At 39.6% G+C, this 14,870-nt stretch overlaps 2 protein-coding genes across 3 annotated transcripts in view; one reads left to right on the top strand and one right to left on the bottom strand.

Moving 5' to 3' along the window:
* Nucleotides 1-4,706, top strand: part of map9 (microtubule-associated protein 9) — a 37,986-nt gene extending 33,280 nt beyond the window's left edge. For both annotated transcript variants that reach the window (XM_022682032.2, XM_022682029.2), the window contains one exon: nucleotides 3,882-4,706. The gene's annotated coding sequence lies outside the window, so the exon portion shown is untranslated. The remainder of the gene's footprint in view (nucleotides 1-3,881) is intronic.
* Nucleotides 4,707-11,564: 6,858 nt separating this feature from the next.
* Nucleotides 11,565-14,580, bottom strand: lrata (lecithin retinol acyltransferase a). The gene is made up of 2 exons (XM_007230283.4): nucleotides 14,000-14,580; nucleotides 11,565-12,353 (listed from the first exon to the last, which is right to left on the bottom strand). Exons 1-2 carry the CDS (start codon nucleotides 14,537-14,539, stop codon nucleotides 12,201-12,203), a joined length of 693 nt encoding a protein of 230 aa, XP_007230345.3. The 5' UTR covers nucleotides 14,540-14,580; the 3' UTR covers nucleotides 11,565-12,200.
* Nucleotides 14,581-14,870: the final 290 nt, after the last annotated feature.

Below are 14,870 nucleotides of genomic sequence, written 5' to 3'. Positions count from 1 at the left end.
TCAGATTTACAAAACAGAAAGTATGGGTTCTTAAATGATTGTCAATGGTACAGACTGTGCCATACGGTTCTGTGCCTGTCCAGACCCATTAGACAGGTTATGGTGTCTTTTTCCATTTGCTGTGTTGCTAAATCAGGTCCTAAATTGCATGTAATTCTGTACATTCTATCATTTTTATACATTTAAACAATTGCTGTCAAAAGATGTTTTTAGTCTCACATTTTCACTAAGGGAATACTAACTAACTTTGAAGTAAAGCACCAAGAGTATTCCCACTGGGAAACAGCCTCGATCAACAATGCTAATGCAGCATTAGCATGCTAGATATGGGCCTTGAGTTAACTTTCCTGGTTATGGCCCTTGTCCTACATTGCTGTTAGCATGCGTTCCAACTTTGGCTTCATCCCATATCACTGAATGCACAGAATGCAATGAGGACAAATCAGAGGTCAATAAGTCCTCCCACCAAATGATTTGGTGTCCCCAATAATGGGTAACAAACCATGTTAGGGAAACTGATTTTGTACGCATTTCATGCTAAACTGTGTCTGTGTGGCAAAAGACACCAGAATTGAACAGTTTAAATTTTACATTTTGTTCATTGTTTTGACTGCTAACCTAAAGTAATGTTATCTTTCTTCAAACAGTCGTAAATTGAACCTTGAATAAAAAATCAGCCACTAACTGCTCACATTTCTTTTCTCCCTAAACTCCTGCTCCTCGTCCTGCTCCAGCAACTCTGAACTGAGAGCATTTATCACTTCCTGTACAGTCCTGTATTCCATCACCATGAATAACAGCATGTCCTGATTGAGCAGCAGGGCAGTGCAGATGTGATGGCTGAGGAAGAGTGGGCTGTGAGTGATGAGGAGATGATGTTAATATAAATCATATAAGTAGGAAAAATCCGTCAGAAAGAAGAACTGGTGTCTAGACACGAGATAAAAGCCTGTCCATTTGGCACTGAATGTCAGGAATGACTGATTAGGGGACTGGTCACTGGTTGGCACAGTGGGTAAGAGTGCACTGCTAATAATGCCAAGATCATGAGCATACCCACAGATCTGTTTTATTCAAAAAGTCTGAGAACAGAATCAGAAACGTTCTGTAGAGACGAGAGTTCGGTCACCTTCGTCTGAGAGACTCACGTCAGGGCTAGTTCACGTCAAAGCCGCTCCTCAGAGTCTTTCTTAACTGAATAAAACAGCGGTCACTTAACTCTCGCTCTATAATACGACCTCACTCATGTGTCTGTCTGACCCCGTCACTGCTCAGGTGTCAGGTTGCCAGGTTTGAGCACATTACTGAATGAGGTGAATTATTCATGAGTCCACTAAAAAGCTCATTAGGGAATTAGAGCAGTGCGTTTTTTAGCGCCCTCGGACGCTCGTATAGCATTTAGACATGTTTTCAGGCAGGGCACGTGTGTGAGCAGGTGCATTAATACACTGAAAGGAGAATAAATGTCCTTCACTCTTCTTTATATCAGTTGATGTGAAGCTGAATGTGAACGTGGGTCTAATGTAAATCCATGATATTTAGAAACAGATCAGCATCTTTTTTAATTTACAGTTTATTAAAGGAATGTCCCATTATAATCCACCCCAACCTCCTGCCTCCACATTGACAGCAATGGTCATCAGGTTATTCCTTTAGAGCAGAGATCCCCAACATTTTTTAACTTACAGCCCACACAAACATTTAATGGATTATTTTAAAATCAATCCAGACATCCCACCTCTCACAAGACTACTGTGATTCTCCCATATATTGATAGAGGGTCCCTGATGCTACTAAATCATCTACTGGAAATCGCTTGTGCATTTTTGGGAACCATCAAGTGAGAATATTTGACACAGAGGACATTCTGATTGGTCTGTTTCACCTATCAGTGTGCTCTTTATGCAGAATTTACATAATTATTGGTCTCTCCTTGGGCCCTATTTTTGTGATCTGTAGGCGAGAGATCAATCCTGCACCATATAGCTTGGTTTGGGTGTGTCATTGTGTCTTTGCTATCGTAACGACAGGAAAAGTAAACATTGTGCAGTTCGAAATGCCAAAAAAGCATGTACTAATTACTTTTATTAATCATGGGTGTGTTTGGGGTGTAACATGAAATAAACCAATTAGGGTGTCACTTGCCATTTCCTTTAAGAAGACTTTGGCAGATTGCTTTTTTAATGGCGAATGAAAATAGACGGTTGGCAGGGTGTAAGATTGCAACAAGCATCACGATGCACCTTGCACAGGGTGTAAGATGGGGCCCATGTGTTAAGACCTATTACTCAGGGATTTACACTCAGCAACTCCATCTCCTGCCCATGTCCTTCCAGTGCCCCTGTCCAATGTCTTGTACATGCCTCTTTCATTTACCCAGAGAGTCCTGTTCAATTTCCTGTCCTGCCTCTTAACTGCAATGTCTTCTCACTCCACCTGGACAGTGACCTTCCAGGTCTCCTGTCCAATGCCATGTACACAAGGCTTTTTCAAGGCATTTGGTGCTCCAATTGATTGGTTTGCAACAGGCCTGTCTGTACATGCTCCTCCTGTATTTTCTCTTATCTGAACCCCTGCATAATGTCTCTTGTCCATCCCGCCCCTGTTCAGTCTCTTCTTCATTCTCCTGTCTAGTCTTCTATCCATATCCAGGCTTCTAACCATGTCCCTGCCTTGTCTTCTGCCCAGACTACTGTCTAGTCTTCTGCCTCGGTTTAGTTTCCTGTCCCTGACTCTGTACAAAGTCTTGTCTTCTACCATGTATAATCTCTAATCTGTGACTCTGACCAATGTCTTGTCCATGCCCATGATCTGTGGCTCTGTGTCTTCACCCTGTCTTTTATTCTGTGCAGTCTCCAGTCCGTGGTTCATAGTTTCAGCTGTAGCAGACTTTTCTCTCTGGTGATGAGCTGCTGTAGTGACGTGTTGTTGCCTGAGCTCTGGGTGGGCTAGAAACCAACCTGTCATCACTTTGCAATGACCATAGGGTCTGTCTCATAGGAGTCTCTGTGAGTGTGTGTGTGTGTGTGAGTGTGTGTGTGCTTTATGATAAACATAACTTGTCGTGGTGATGTTGTGTGGGTGTGAACAAGCTGACATTCCTTTAGTTTGCCAGCGAAACCTGAGCTTCACTCTGATGATTTTAGAGCTAGAAATAACTTTTGATTTCTGTAGAGCCTTTATGTTTTTGAAGAACCCAACATAAACATTTTGTGTACCTTTATGTTGGACGGAATCGACCCAAAAAGTGTTATACCAGAATATGTTTTATATGTTCGATTCTTCAAATTAGCACTTCTTGCTTAGATGACAGCATTGGACATCGGTTTCATGAGGTAGAATCACCTGGAATTCAGGCTTTCAGTTAACAGCTGTGCTGAACTCGTCAAGAGTTGATTACTTGAATTTTTGTCTCTTAATGTGTTTGAGAGCATCAGTTGTAATGTTGAGAAGTTGAGTTGGTATACAGTGAATAGTGAATATTTGAGTAATGTTCTAATCCAGATTATGAGAATCAAGAACTACTCAACTTACAGAAAAAATACTTTAAAATGAAATGAAATGTAAAAAACTAAAAGTATCCTCAAGTGCAATCACCGCAAAGACCATCAACAACGATATGATGATGGAACTGGCACTCATCAGGACTGCCCTAGGAAATGAAGAGCAAGAGTTCCCTCTGTTGCACAGGAGAAGTTCGTCAGAGTAACCAGCCTCAGATACCGCAGGAGTATTTTAGTTTGTTTAACACTTTTAAGATACTACATGATTCCTTATATGTGTGCAGTATTAATTTAGCTCCTCCCATTCCTGCTGATGTTATAAGGTGTATTAATTATATGAAAGTGAATTACAGCAGCTGTTATTGTATGAAATCGCAGGTTATAGATGGAGCTGAGGATTGTGGGTAAAGATTGGAGGATGTTCATCGCCTGCAGCAGTTTGCACTGTCCAGACCCCCATGACCTCCTGACCAAGGACACAGTGGGAGGTGTTACAGCCCTCTGGACACAACCTGACCTGTAGATCTGTCCGAGAGGAAGACTGCCGATCTAGTGAAGAGAGGTCACACACTCTAATATGTAATTGGACCGGCTTTATCTTTGATTTCTATAAGCTTCTGCAATATCACAAGATTTATTTCATTCCAGTGTTGCTGGATTAATCTATTAATTTTTCACCAAGATCTTTCAGCAGCATTGATGATGGTAGAGTCTGACCACTGCACAAAGCAGCTCTTCTCCATCCAGCACATCCCAAAGATTCTCAATGAGGTTAAGATCTGGACTCTGTGGTGAACTCTCTCTCAATCCATGTGTGAAAATGATCAATGATGATCTCATGCTCCCTAAATCACTCTTTCACAATTCCAGCCCCATGAATCCTGATATTATCATCTTATATGGAATATGAAGAAAAAATCCATTGATGGAATAACCTGGTCTATATTCAGTATATTCAGGTAGTCAGCTGACCTCATTCTTTCAGCACATACTGTTGCTGAACCCAGACCTGACCTATTGCAGCAACTCCACATCATAGCTCCGCCCCCACAGGCTTGTACTGTAGCTGCCTCTCTTCCTACCCTGATGCTCCATCACTCTGGAACAGAGTAAATCTGGACTCAACAGACCTTTACATGACTTTCTTCCACTGTACCAGAATCAAATCTTTATACTCTTTTGCTAATTAAAAAGTTTTTTTTTCTGATTACTCTTACTGATTAGTGCCTTTCTTAAGTCTACACAAGTGTTTAGTTCCTTTATTCCCTTGAGTTTCCTAATTTGGCCCTTCTGAAACAGAATAACGTATTTTCTACGGCCACAGGATCACAGTGTCTTTCCACACCGTTGTTTAATAAATGAGAAGCTTCTCCCTGCATCAGGTAGGGTTAAATAACTTGTGGCCAGCTGAAACATTATAATCACCCATGCAGTAATTATTAGCCAATGGGAAGCTCTTACCTATTTGCTTAGTTGAATTCAGAGGGGGACCTTTTTTTGACCAGGAAGTGTAATAAGTAAAATACCTAACAACCCAACTAGAAAAGTTGTAATTAAATGTCAATAATTCAATAATAAAGTAGATGATAAACCTAATAATTATAACCCAGTAATGTTGATGATTAAATATGTAAAACAGCTATTCAGTTAGAGAGAATAAACCATTCAATAATAATAATTAATAATATAAACTAGATAATAGCTAATAAATAACAATAATCTCAGTGAAAATAAAATGTAAATAATTATTAAATAAATAAACAAGAAAATAAACTTCATGAATTCATTACGTAATATAACTAGCTAATTACATGTCTAAATAACTTGATACTCCAGCTAATATAATATCCAATTTAGCCAGTAAAATGCTTGATTACGTTGGTAGTAAACCAGCAAATGAATTCATTAACTAATTGTATATATATATATATATAAACCTTCTTTCCTAGTCAATCAGTCCATCACTGATCAGAACCCACAGACAGAGGCTTCAGGCTGAGACTATAATGCTGTGTGTGCACTAGATGGTGCTGCTGACTCAATCACACTTTTCGCCAGCAGGTTTTATTCACAGCCAAGTTTGTTATAAGATGCTGTTACTGGTCTTATTGATCTTACTGGTATTACTGGTCTTACTTTATGGGATGTGCTGCAGTGAATTCAACCCAACATAACTCTCTAGTGGAACAAGTTAACAGAAAACCTTAGAATAAACGACTTTAAAACAGTGTAACTCTTGCCACCACTCTGTAAACACCTCTTCACCATGGTAACCTCATAACAACACATCAGAGATCAAACTCTAGTCCTTTCAACACCTTAGCAGCCAACAACTATACCGCAGGAACACTTAGCAACAGCCTATTAACACATTGGGCACTTCTTAACAGCACCATAGCAATGGCATAGCAGCACCTTAGTAACCACCTAGCAATGCCATAGCAACCAACACTTTAACTTAATACCATTTAATAACAACTTAGCAGCCAACAGTTACCAAATAACTGTCACTTAGCAACACCATAACAACCATTCATCAGCAACCAACAGCTATAGCATAAGAACACATAGCAACAGCTATTAAGCACTGGGCAACACCACAACGAACACCTGGTGATACCATAGTAAATGCATAGCAACCACCCATCAGCACCATAGCAACCGCTTGGGATACCAACAGCTTCAGCTGTGCAGTAAATGCTGTTTTCCAGTTGTTAATGTTTAGATTTTGTTTTTTTTTTTGCTCAGTGTAATGCACTTTCTGTGTGTGTGTGTGTGTGTGTGTGTGTGTGTGTGTGTGTGTGTGTGTGTGTGTGTGTGTGTATAGTGTGTGTGCGGTGGGGAGGGTTATAGTGTGTGTGTGTGAGGTTTTATGTTCTCAGGCGTACTCTGTTCTCTCTAAGCTGTTCTAATGATCAGTTTGGTGCCAGACACGCGACTGTTCCGGTGTGAATTTCGAGATTTTTCTGAGGGATAAGTTCCTAATCTTCTTGGTCAAAATCAGTCAGATCAGTTGTTTGGGCATGTGGGCTGAAATTCATGTGTGTGTGTGTGTGTGTGTGTGTTTTCTCTGTTTTAACTGATTATCCTAAAAAATAACTGAAATAATTCATAAACTTCTATTCTATTGCATAATAATAATGATAATCATGCGAACTCCTGTGGGAGAGGAAGTTTAGGATTTAAAAATGCAGAAGTGACAGAGCTTCGCATGCTCACTGTTTAGTAAGCTTGTAGACGTAAACGTCTCTGAGATGTTGCAGTGTACAGCAGGCTTACTCTCAGGTTCCTGATGGAGAAACGGAAGAAATTTATGGAGAAATCTCCATAAATATTGAGCAACAGTTCTTTTACACTACAAATAATAACTAAAAAAATACAGAGTGGTTGCACAGCGACCAGCATGAGGAAAGAGGGATAAAAAAAACTAGTAAAAAGACGAGTAAAGGTCAGGAAGACTATGGGACGTGCACTGAAGGAGCACAGTTTGCTTCTCTATGTCTTTGGTGTGAGTGAAAATAGATGAGTGCAGTTCAGTATAGCTGTTGATTAAAGCTCAGTTTGTGGTGGCTTTTGGGACCATAGCAATAAATGTAAGGAACGAGAAAGTAAAAAATGACTACAGATGTGAGTGAAAATTAATCAGTGACTGGTTAAAACAACGCCAAATAGAGGAGTGTGTGACAGTATTCAAGATTCAATTCAAGATTCAAATTGTTTATTGTCATGTGCTCAGTAAGAAACAAGTTTCCTCGTACAATGAAATTCTTTCTTTGCTCCTTGCCAAGTATACCGTGTGAAGATAAAAGTAGAAAATATACAATAAAGAATGAAATAAACTAAATAAATATAAATATTAAATTGGTGTTAAATTTACATTCAGGATGGAAATATATACATGAAAACAGTAATGTGTTATGGAAATTATTTACAAGTAAGTACATGTTATCTGCAGCAGTGGATTATGAAAAAAGTGCAAAACGTTCAGTAGCAATTATACATTTTTGCAGTAAAGTGAGCATGTGCCTCTGAGAAATAATGAGGAATGAAAATAAAGTGACAAATAAACGAGTGCAGGTCAAAACCATGAAGGTCCACAAGGTCAGATAAGTCTCTGACTTTTCATCTACATGCTGTTTAAGAACTCCAGCGGCACTGCTGCAGTGTCTCATTCACTAATACCAGCACAACACACAATAACACCTCATACACCACCACCCTGCTAATCACTACTCAACTGGGACGCACTCATACTCTCTGGGACTCTCAGACACTGACGTATGGCTGTGGCATCACCAGGTTTTGAACCTGCATACTCCCTATGTGATTTATCATGAATTTTACAGGTCAGCCATTGTATTTGTTTATTAAATAAGAGAAATCAGCTTCTATTGTGTGTCAGAATCTGCTGATATCTGGGTGCTGTGTTTCAGACTGGAGCTCAGAGATAAGATTAACAACATCTTACACAACTTCTAGAGCAGAGAGTGGCCTACTGAGTCAGAACAGCAGCAGAGAAAGCCTGCTGAGAGAAGCTTATTTGGAGAATTGTGGGAAAAAGAATATGACAGAACATTGTTTAACTGAGACTTCAGTGCTTAGAGCAGATTACGTAACACTCACTTACCCAGAGAGCTCAGAATCTGCTCTCTCTCAGTGGACCATTGTTCAGTGATAAATACTGTAATGCAAGGAAGAGATCAAGCATAACATTACAATCACTTGTTTTTACACTTTTGTCAGGTTTTACAGATGAACAACTTGAAGGCTACGTTCAAATGAAAGTGCACCTTTATTTTATAGAGTACAGCAGATTTCACCAATAAACATCATATTTAAATATGTCCTTCACACAAAGCCCTTCTTTAAACCACCTCTGCTTTTTCCAGTCGGTCAGCAAATCCAGCAGTTGACCTGTGAACTCTGGATTTTGAACCCAAAGCCCCTCTAAATAGATTAGACTCCCAGCAGTGCCTTTGTCCAAATGCAATCAGCTTACCATAGATTTACAATGCAAATAAAGGTGACTTATTATCCCACTGTAGTCTTAGCGCTCTTAGCGCTGATGCTAACTGCTCACAAACATGTTTATACTCCTAAGATCCGAACTCTTGCATGGCATGCATTTTTTATTCTTTTTGCTGTTTGGGCTAATCATGTATCTTTTTACCTGATGTAGTTTCTGAGAAAAATGATGTCCACTTATGATACAGAACACAATGAAGTCAGAATTGTGCAAAACATTTTTGTGCCTGAACACAGCAGCATTTTCAGTGCAAAACTAAAAAAAATGTAGAAACAACAATTGTGCCCCTTTGAGAAATATGGCTCATTTGAAGTGTTGCTTGAAGTGTTGCTTTTGCTTGTAGAGCAAAATTTACTGTTGTGGTCTAGACGGCCAAAAATGCAATGTCCACGCATGTGGACGCCAGGTCCTGGGAGGTTAAAATTCATCTTACTCAAACAGTTCAGTTTCACTAGTTTCTGGAGCATTGCTGTGAGGATTTGATTGATCGCATTCAGCTGTTGGGTTGTAATGTACAGGTGCATCTCAGAAAATATATTACAGGGGTGTCCAAACTACGGCCCGCGGGCCATTTGCGGCCTGTTTCCTTTTTTGGAGCGGCCCGCGAGGTATTTTAGAAATAGAATGAAAGTTGGCCCGCTGTTAAGCAGGTTTTTATAATGTGAGATTCAAAGTTTGAACGCTAGGTGTCAGAAACGGGCCAAAGAGTCTAAAAGCGGAGAGAGTGCGCATTTCTAGTGCAGAAAAACGGGCCAAAGAGTCTAAAAGCGGAGAGAGTGCTCATTTCTAGTGCAGAAAAACGGGCCAAAGAGTCTAAAAGCGGAGAGGGTGCGCAGTTGTAGCACAGAAAAACGGGCCAAAGAGTCTAATAGCGGAGAGGGTGCGCATTTCTAGCACAGAAAAAATGGGCCAAAGAGTCTAAAACCGGAGAGGGTGCGTATTTCTAGCACAGAAAAACGGGGTAAAGAGTCTAAAAGTTGCCATAATTAAGGAGTTTAACATTAAGAGACATCATGAAATTAAACATCAATTTGAAAAATCTTAGTTTACACAACACTGTCAAAGATAAAGATAGTAAGTCAAGTAAAATGGTGTGTAAATGAAATAATCAGGAAAATGTATTATTTAAAGTGGTATATTTCATTATTTGTTTTATTACGGAGTCTGTGGCCCGTGACTTCAAATATATTTCTCCTTCTGGCCCCCAACAAAAAAAGATATATTATATAGATGTATTAAACACAGATTGATCTACTTTTAACGTTTATTTCTTTTATTGTTGATGATTATGACTTACAGCCAATAAAAACCCAAAAATCAGTGTCTCAGAAAATTTGAATATTATGTAAGTTTGACGTTTGTCAGTGTGGGCAGTGTGCCAATCCTGCTGGAAAATGAAATCCGAGTCTCAGCAAAGGGAAGCATGAAGATTTTAAGATTTTGGAAAACTTTGCGGGAAAACAATGAACTGACTTTGGACTTGATATAACAGTAAATATGAACAGTAACTTTACTGGAGTTTCTGTTTCTTTACCCTCCTTTACAGTTTAATTCTGTGGGGCTTTATACCCTTCTAGTCCACGACTGGCATTACAGTAGGCATCATCTGCATCAAACTCTCATATTCAGCACCTCTCAGTATGGACTTGTGCTTTTTCAGGACTGTGTCAGCAGTCTGCAACATGAAGTAGCTGAATCTGTTCATTATAAAGGGTGTGTGCAGATTAGATTTAAGCGTATGGTGTATGAGTAACGCTGCTGTTTCCCGGTTTGGATGGTGTTTATGTGAACTTTGTGTGTTTGAGGTCAGTCTGTAAGGGAGTGTGTGTGTGTGTGTGTGGGGGGGGGGGGGGGGTTGATTCTAATTGCAGAAATGAAACAAGTTTCATCAGTTCATCTTCAGTTCACTGGATCATTCTCAGAAACACAATATAAACACACACACACATGCAGCTCTGGAAACAAATAAGAGAGCACTTCAGTTTCTGAATCAGTTTCTCTGATTTTGCTATTTATAGGTTTATGTTTGAGTAAAATGAACATTGTTGTTTTATTCTATAAACTACAGACAACATTTCTCCCAAATTCCAAATAAAAATATTGTCATTTAGAGCATTTATTTGCAGAAAATGAGAAATGGCTGAAATAACAAAAAAAGATGCAGAGCTTTCAGACCTCAAATAATGCAAAGAAAACGAGTTCATATTCATAAAGTTTTAAGAGTTCAGAAATCAGTATTTGGTGGAATAACCCTGGTTTTTAATCACAGTTTTCATGCATCTTGGCATCATGTTCTCCTCCACCAGTCTTACACACTGCTTTTGGATAACTTTATGCCTTTACTCCTGCTGCAAAAAGAGTTCAAAGAGTTCAGCTTGTTTTTATGGCTTGCTGCAATTGCCAAAATCATTAGACTCCTACTCCTACAACTTTCCGCATATTATGGGGAATTTCCATTGGTTCTATTGGCTAGACCATTAATTATGGAGAAAAGTCAAAAACTAAATTGAGATACATGTTTTATGTCCAACAGCAGTGATACAGCCATGTAATTATTTAATTATGTAATTAATGATATAATAATCCGTGTAACACTACAGACATTTATAACTGTTCCTTACAAATCCTTAACAGATGCTTCAACACAAAGGCCAGAAAGGTCTGAGGACATTAAAAGTGAACACAGTGCTTTTTTTGTTTTTGTAAATATTTTTATTATACTATACAAAGATTCAGTATTAAAAATATACACTACTGTACAATACAGATTTACAGTCCGCTCTCATCAGTGCTTACAAAGTAAAGGTGATTATGTGCAAATACAAGTCTCTTATATGCAAACTATGTACAGAATAAAGTAAAGGGACATTCAGTGTGATATAAATAAGGCACTATTAACAATCGTACAGGACTTTCTCTCCCAGACACATCAGCCATGACTCCGTTCTCACTGTTCCTTAAATAGTAGCTACTGTGTGTGTGTGTGTGTGTGTGTGTGATATAGGGACAATAATTTAAAAAGAGGACACACCAAATATTTGGCAACCAATTTATTTGGTCAAAAATGGCAAAAAAGCATTTCCAGCATTCGGCCGTTTAAGTAAAAAGTAATAATTTATGCTGAACAATGACGTTTATGATGATGTGATCAAATCTGGTTTTAATAAATATTGTGAAATTGTAGTATTGTATTGTTTTTTTCTTTGAATATCAACAAAAAAAACATTTAGGCCATGTAAATTATGCAATGGTGAAACAAAAAAATATATATATATTTTTCACTATTCAGTATTCAGCCAAATTTTTTATTATTTTTTTCACTCTTTAGATTCCACCCCTTATGTCCCTAATTAAAAATCCTTGTAAAATATAATATGCTATTATATTAACAATATATTATACAATTCTCAATTCTGTGATGAAAGATCATCCAAAATGATCTCGTTATGACGCTGTGCGCTCATCTTTTTTTGGTGGTGATGTTCAGAACCTGGCTGTTGGTTTATAAGGGTGTGGGTCAGCATGGCGTGGCTCTGTGGTGATGTTGGTGATGTTGGTGGTGGTGATGATGGTACTGCTGGTGCTGAGTGTGAGTTTGGGCGGGGTCAGAGGCTGCTGTACTGTAAGAACACGGGTGGAGTTGGTTCAGGAGCTGGTGTGTGAGCTGCTGCTCAGCCTGCCATCCACAGGGTGAAGGGGATGAAGATGGTGGGCAGGGTGGTGCAGGGGGCGGGGCCGAAGCAGATGATGGACATCACTCCCAGCAGCACCGTCAGGAGAACGCTTCTCTGATCCCGGATAGCCGTCTTCAGACCCGTGCAGAACTGACAGAACAAACAGACAGAGAGAGAATGTTATTACAGTGTTCTGCAGTGATGCATTAACTAATCTAAAACACAATACCTCCCTCTACCTCCACCTACCTCTCTCTACCACACTCCAGCTTTCTCTATTTTAGTTTACCTTCTCTTAGTTTGTGCTGCCTCACTGTACCGGATTGTACCTCACTGTAACACTTAGCCTAACTCTACCTCACCATAACTCACTGTATCTCACTCTACTGTACTCAGCCTTTGCTATACCTCACTCTACTTCACACACCTTATTTTACAGTCTCATTTTACCTCACTCTACCTCACTGTACCCTGCACTGCCTCACTCTACCTCACATTACCTCCCTTTGTTCTACCTACTCTACCACCACCTACCCAACTCAACCTCGCTCTACCGCACTCCACCTTACTCTATTTTAGTTTACCTCCTTTTAGCTTGCGCTGCCTCACTCTACCTCACTGTAATGTACTCAGCCTTTTCTATACCTCACTCTACTTCACACATCTTTTTTTTACAGTCTGATTTTACCTTACTCTACCTCACTGCCTCACTCTCTTTACCCTATTCTGCCTCACTTTACCTCCATAACTATAAATATATGGTTTAATGTACTGCGCTAGTATTGGTCCAATTATGGCTGTAACATAGTAACAAACTTGTATACCATAAAACATTTTTAATAATAATTCACAAAAAAAAAACATCTCAAAAGACTACATAATGGCTCCATAATATGAAATGATTAACAGTAATAAGTAAAGTAAAAATATTCTGTGATTAATCACTATTCATCTTTCTTGTTATTCTTAAAACTTCTAAAAAAAAAAAAGTAAAAAAAGTATTTGTACTTATTATTGGTATCATTTAAACAAATAACTGTATTAATTACAACAATATTCTGTGATTAATCATGATTAAAATTATTGTGTAGTGTGTTATGAGTTTTCACACTACTCAGCAGTTACTTCATTAAAGTAAAGTTTAACAGAAAACTTTAGCAGCAACTGTGTGTGTGTGCGTGTGTGCATGTGTGTGTGTGTGTTTGTGTGTGTGTGTGTGTGTGTGTGTGTGTGTGTGTGTGTGTGTGTGTGTGTGCATGTGTGTGTGTATCTGTGCATGTAAGCACATGGGGTCAGGGTGCTTGTTTGTGTGTGTGTCAGAGAGGGTGAGTGAGTGAGAGATTTGAGATATTTCTGAATTTCAGTAGTTTCTTATAATTACAGTATAATTACATTTTTATTACTTAAACTTCAGATACAAACTTATGTGTTGTGTAGTGATATCACGTGCCTTTATAGTCTAGATGTCTTAAAGGGGCGGGGTTATCACAATATGTGGACAGGAATCCTCAGACATATTTTAATTAAAGCTTGGTACTTTTATGAAATGCATCCATTTTTAACTGCATTAAATGTAGAATAAGTTCTTTATGTTAGGTTGAACATTATTTCTTTATATATGTGTAATAATGTGTTCATTTAGAGTAAGACTGGGAAACTTGGCGACCAACACAAAATGCATGCTATATTGATACTGACCCCACTATGTAGGGAGCATGGAGCAAATTGGAACGCTGCCCAAAATGATAGTTAATTGGTCAGTTAGTTAATTGGCTAGCTAGAGTAGAGCTCCTCACCTTCTCGGTTTGTTGGCTCACCGCTGCTCCGTACCTGCAGTAGGTAACGAAATGTTCACAGTTATTCCAAAGCAAGCTGTAGGGAATTGCACCAATCAGCTTCTCCGCTCTTCTCGCTACGTCTTCGTTAGATATGGCGGGATTTTTCATTTTCCTGTCCATGTCGTTTACGATAATATTAGCACCGTACGCAAAGTCCTCCACCGAGTCCACGCGCACACTGGCGTTTCTATAGATACAGCCCAGGATCAGCCTCTTATTGGTCACCACCGTGTGGACCACCTTGGGGTCGTTGGTCAGCACCGGCATGATGTCCGGCATCAGGTGCGCCACCTTGTTGTCGCCCAGGTAGATGCCGAAGTGGACGAAGAGCGTGCGCTGCACCTCCAGCAGGTCGCCTCTGCGGATAGGGGGCACTGTTGGCGCGGTTGGTGCGGATTTGGGGGAGCAGTCGTCTGAAGGCCAGCTCTTCCTGAAGATGAGGGAGAAGTTGGTGAGGAGAAAGAGCTTCTCCAGCAGGAAGGTCAGCGAGTCCAGCATGGTGGGGCTGCAGGGAGGTGTGAGGGAGTGTGGGGCAGTGTGAGGCAGGCTCTGCAGGCTGACTGAGGGATTTATAGAGGCCTGGCTGTGAGGAAGGAGGAGACTGGGAGGATGGGGGTGGAGACTATTGGCTGGAGGTGCTGCTCCTATCAGGTGGTGTTGTTTTAGGCTCAGAGCTGAAGGTTCACTCTGGAAAAAAAAAAAACTGCTAGCTGGTGAAAACGTGAGCTCAGTGAATTTGTAGTCTAATTCCTGCATACAGTTTCAGTGATAAATTTAGATATGTTTGATTATATGACGCTTTAAGAGACACTCAGATGGACATTAAAGT

Source organism: Astyanax mexicanus, chromosome 25, assembly GCF_023375975.1.
Source record: "Astyanax mexicanus isolate ESR-SI-001 chromosome 25, AstMex3_surface, whole genome shotgun sequence".
Taxonomy (NCBI): Eukaryota; Metazoa; Chordata; class Actinopteri; order Characiformes; family Acestrorhamphidae; genus Astyanax; species Astyanax mexicanus.
This window is presented reverse-complemented; position numbering and strand designations above follow the sequence as displayed.

What these genes read in the sequence shown, in the direction of transcription:
- lrata (XM_007230283.4), bottom strand. Translation starts at nt 14,539, where the DNA reads ATGCTGGACTCGCTGACCTTCCTGCTGGAGAAGCTCTTTCTCCTCACC. An exon ending in TGAGCCAACAAACCGAGAAG is followed by an intron (nt 12,354 to 13,999) that starts GTGAGGAGCTCT and finishes TTGTTCTGTCAG; the next exon opens with TTCTGCACGGGTCTGAAGAC.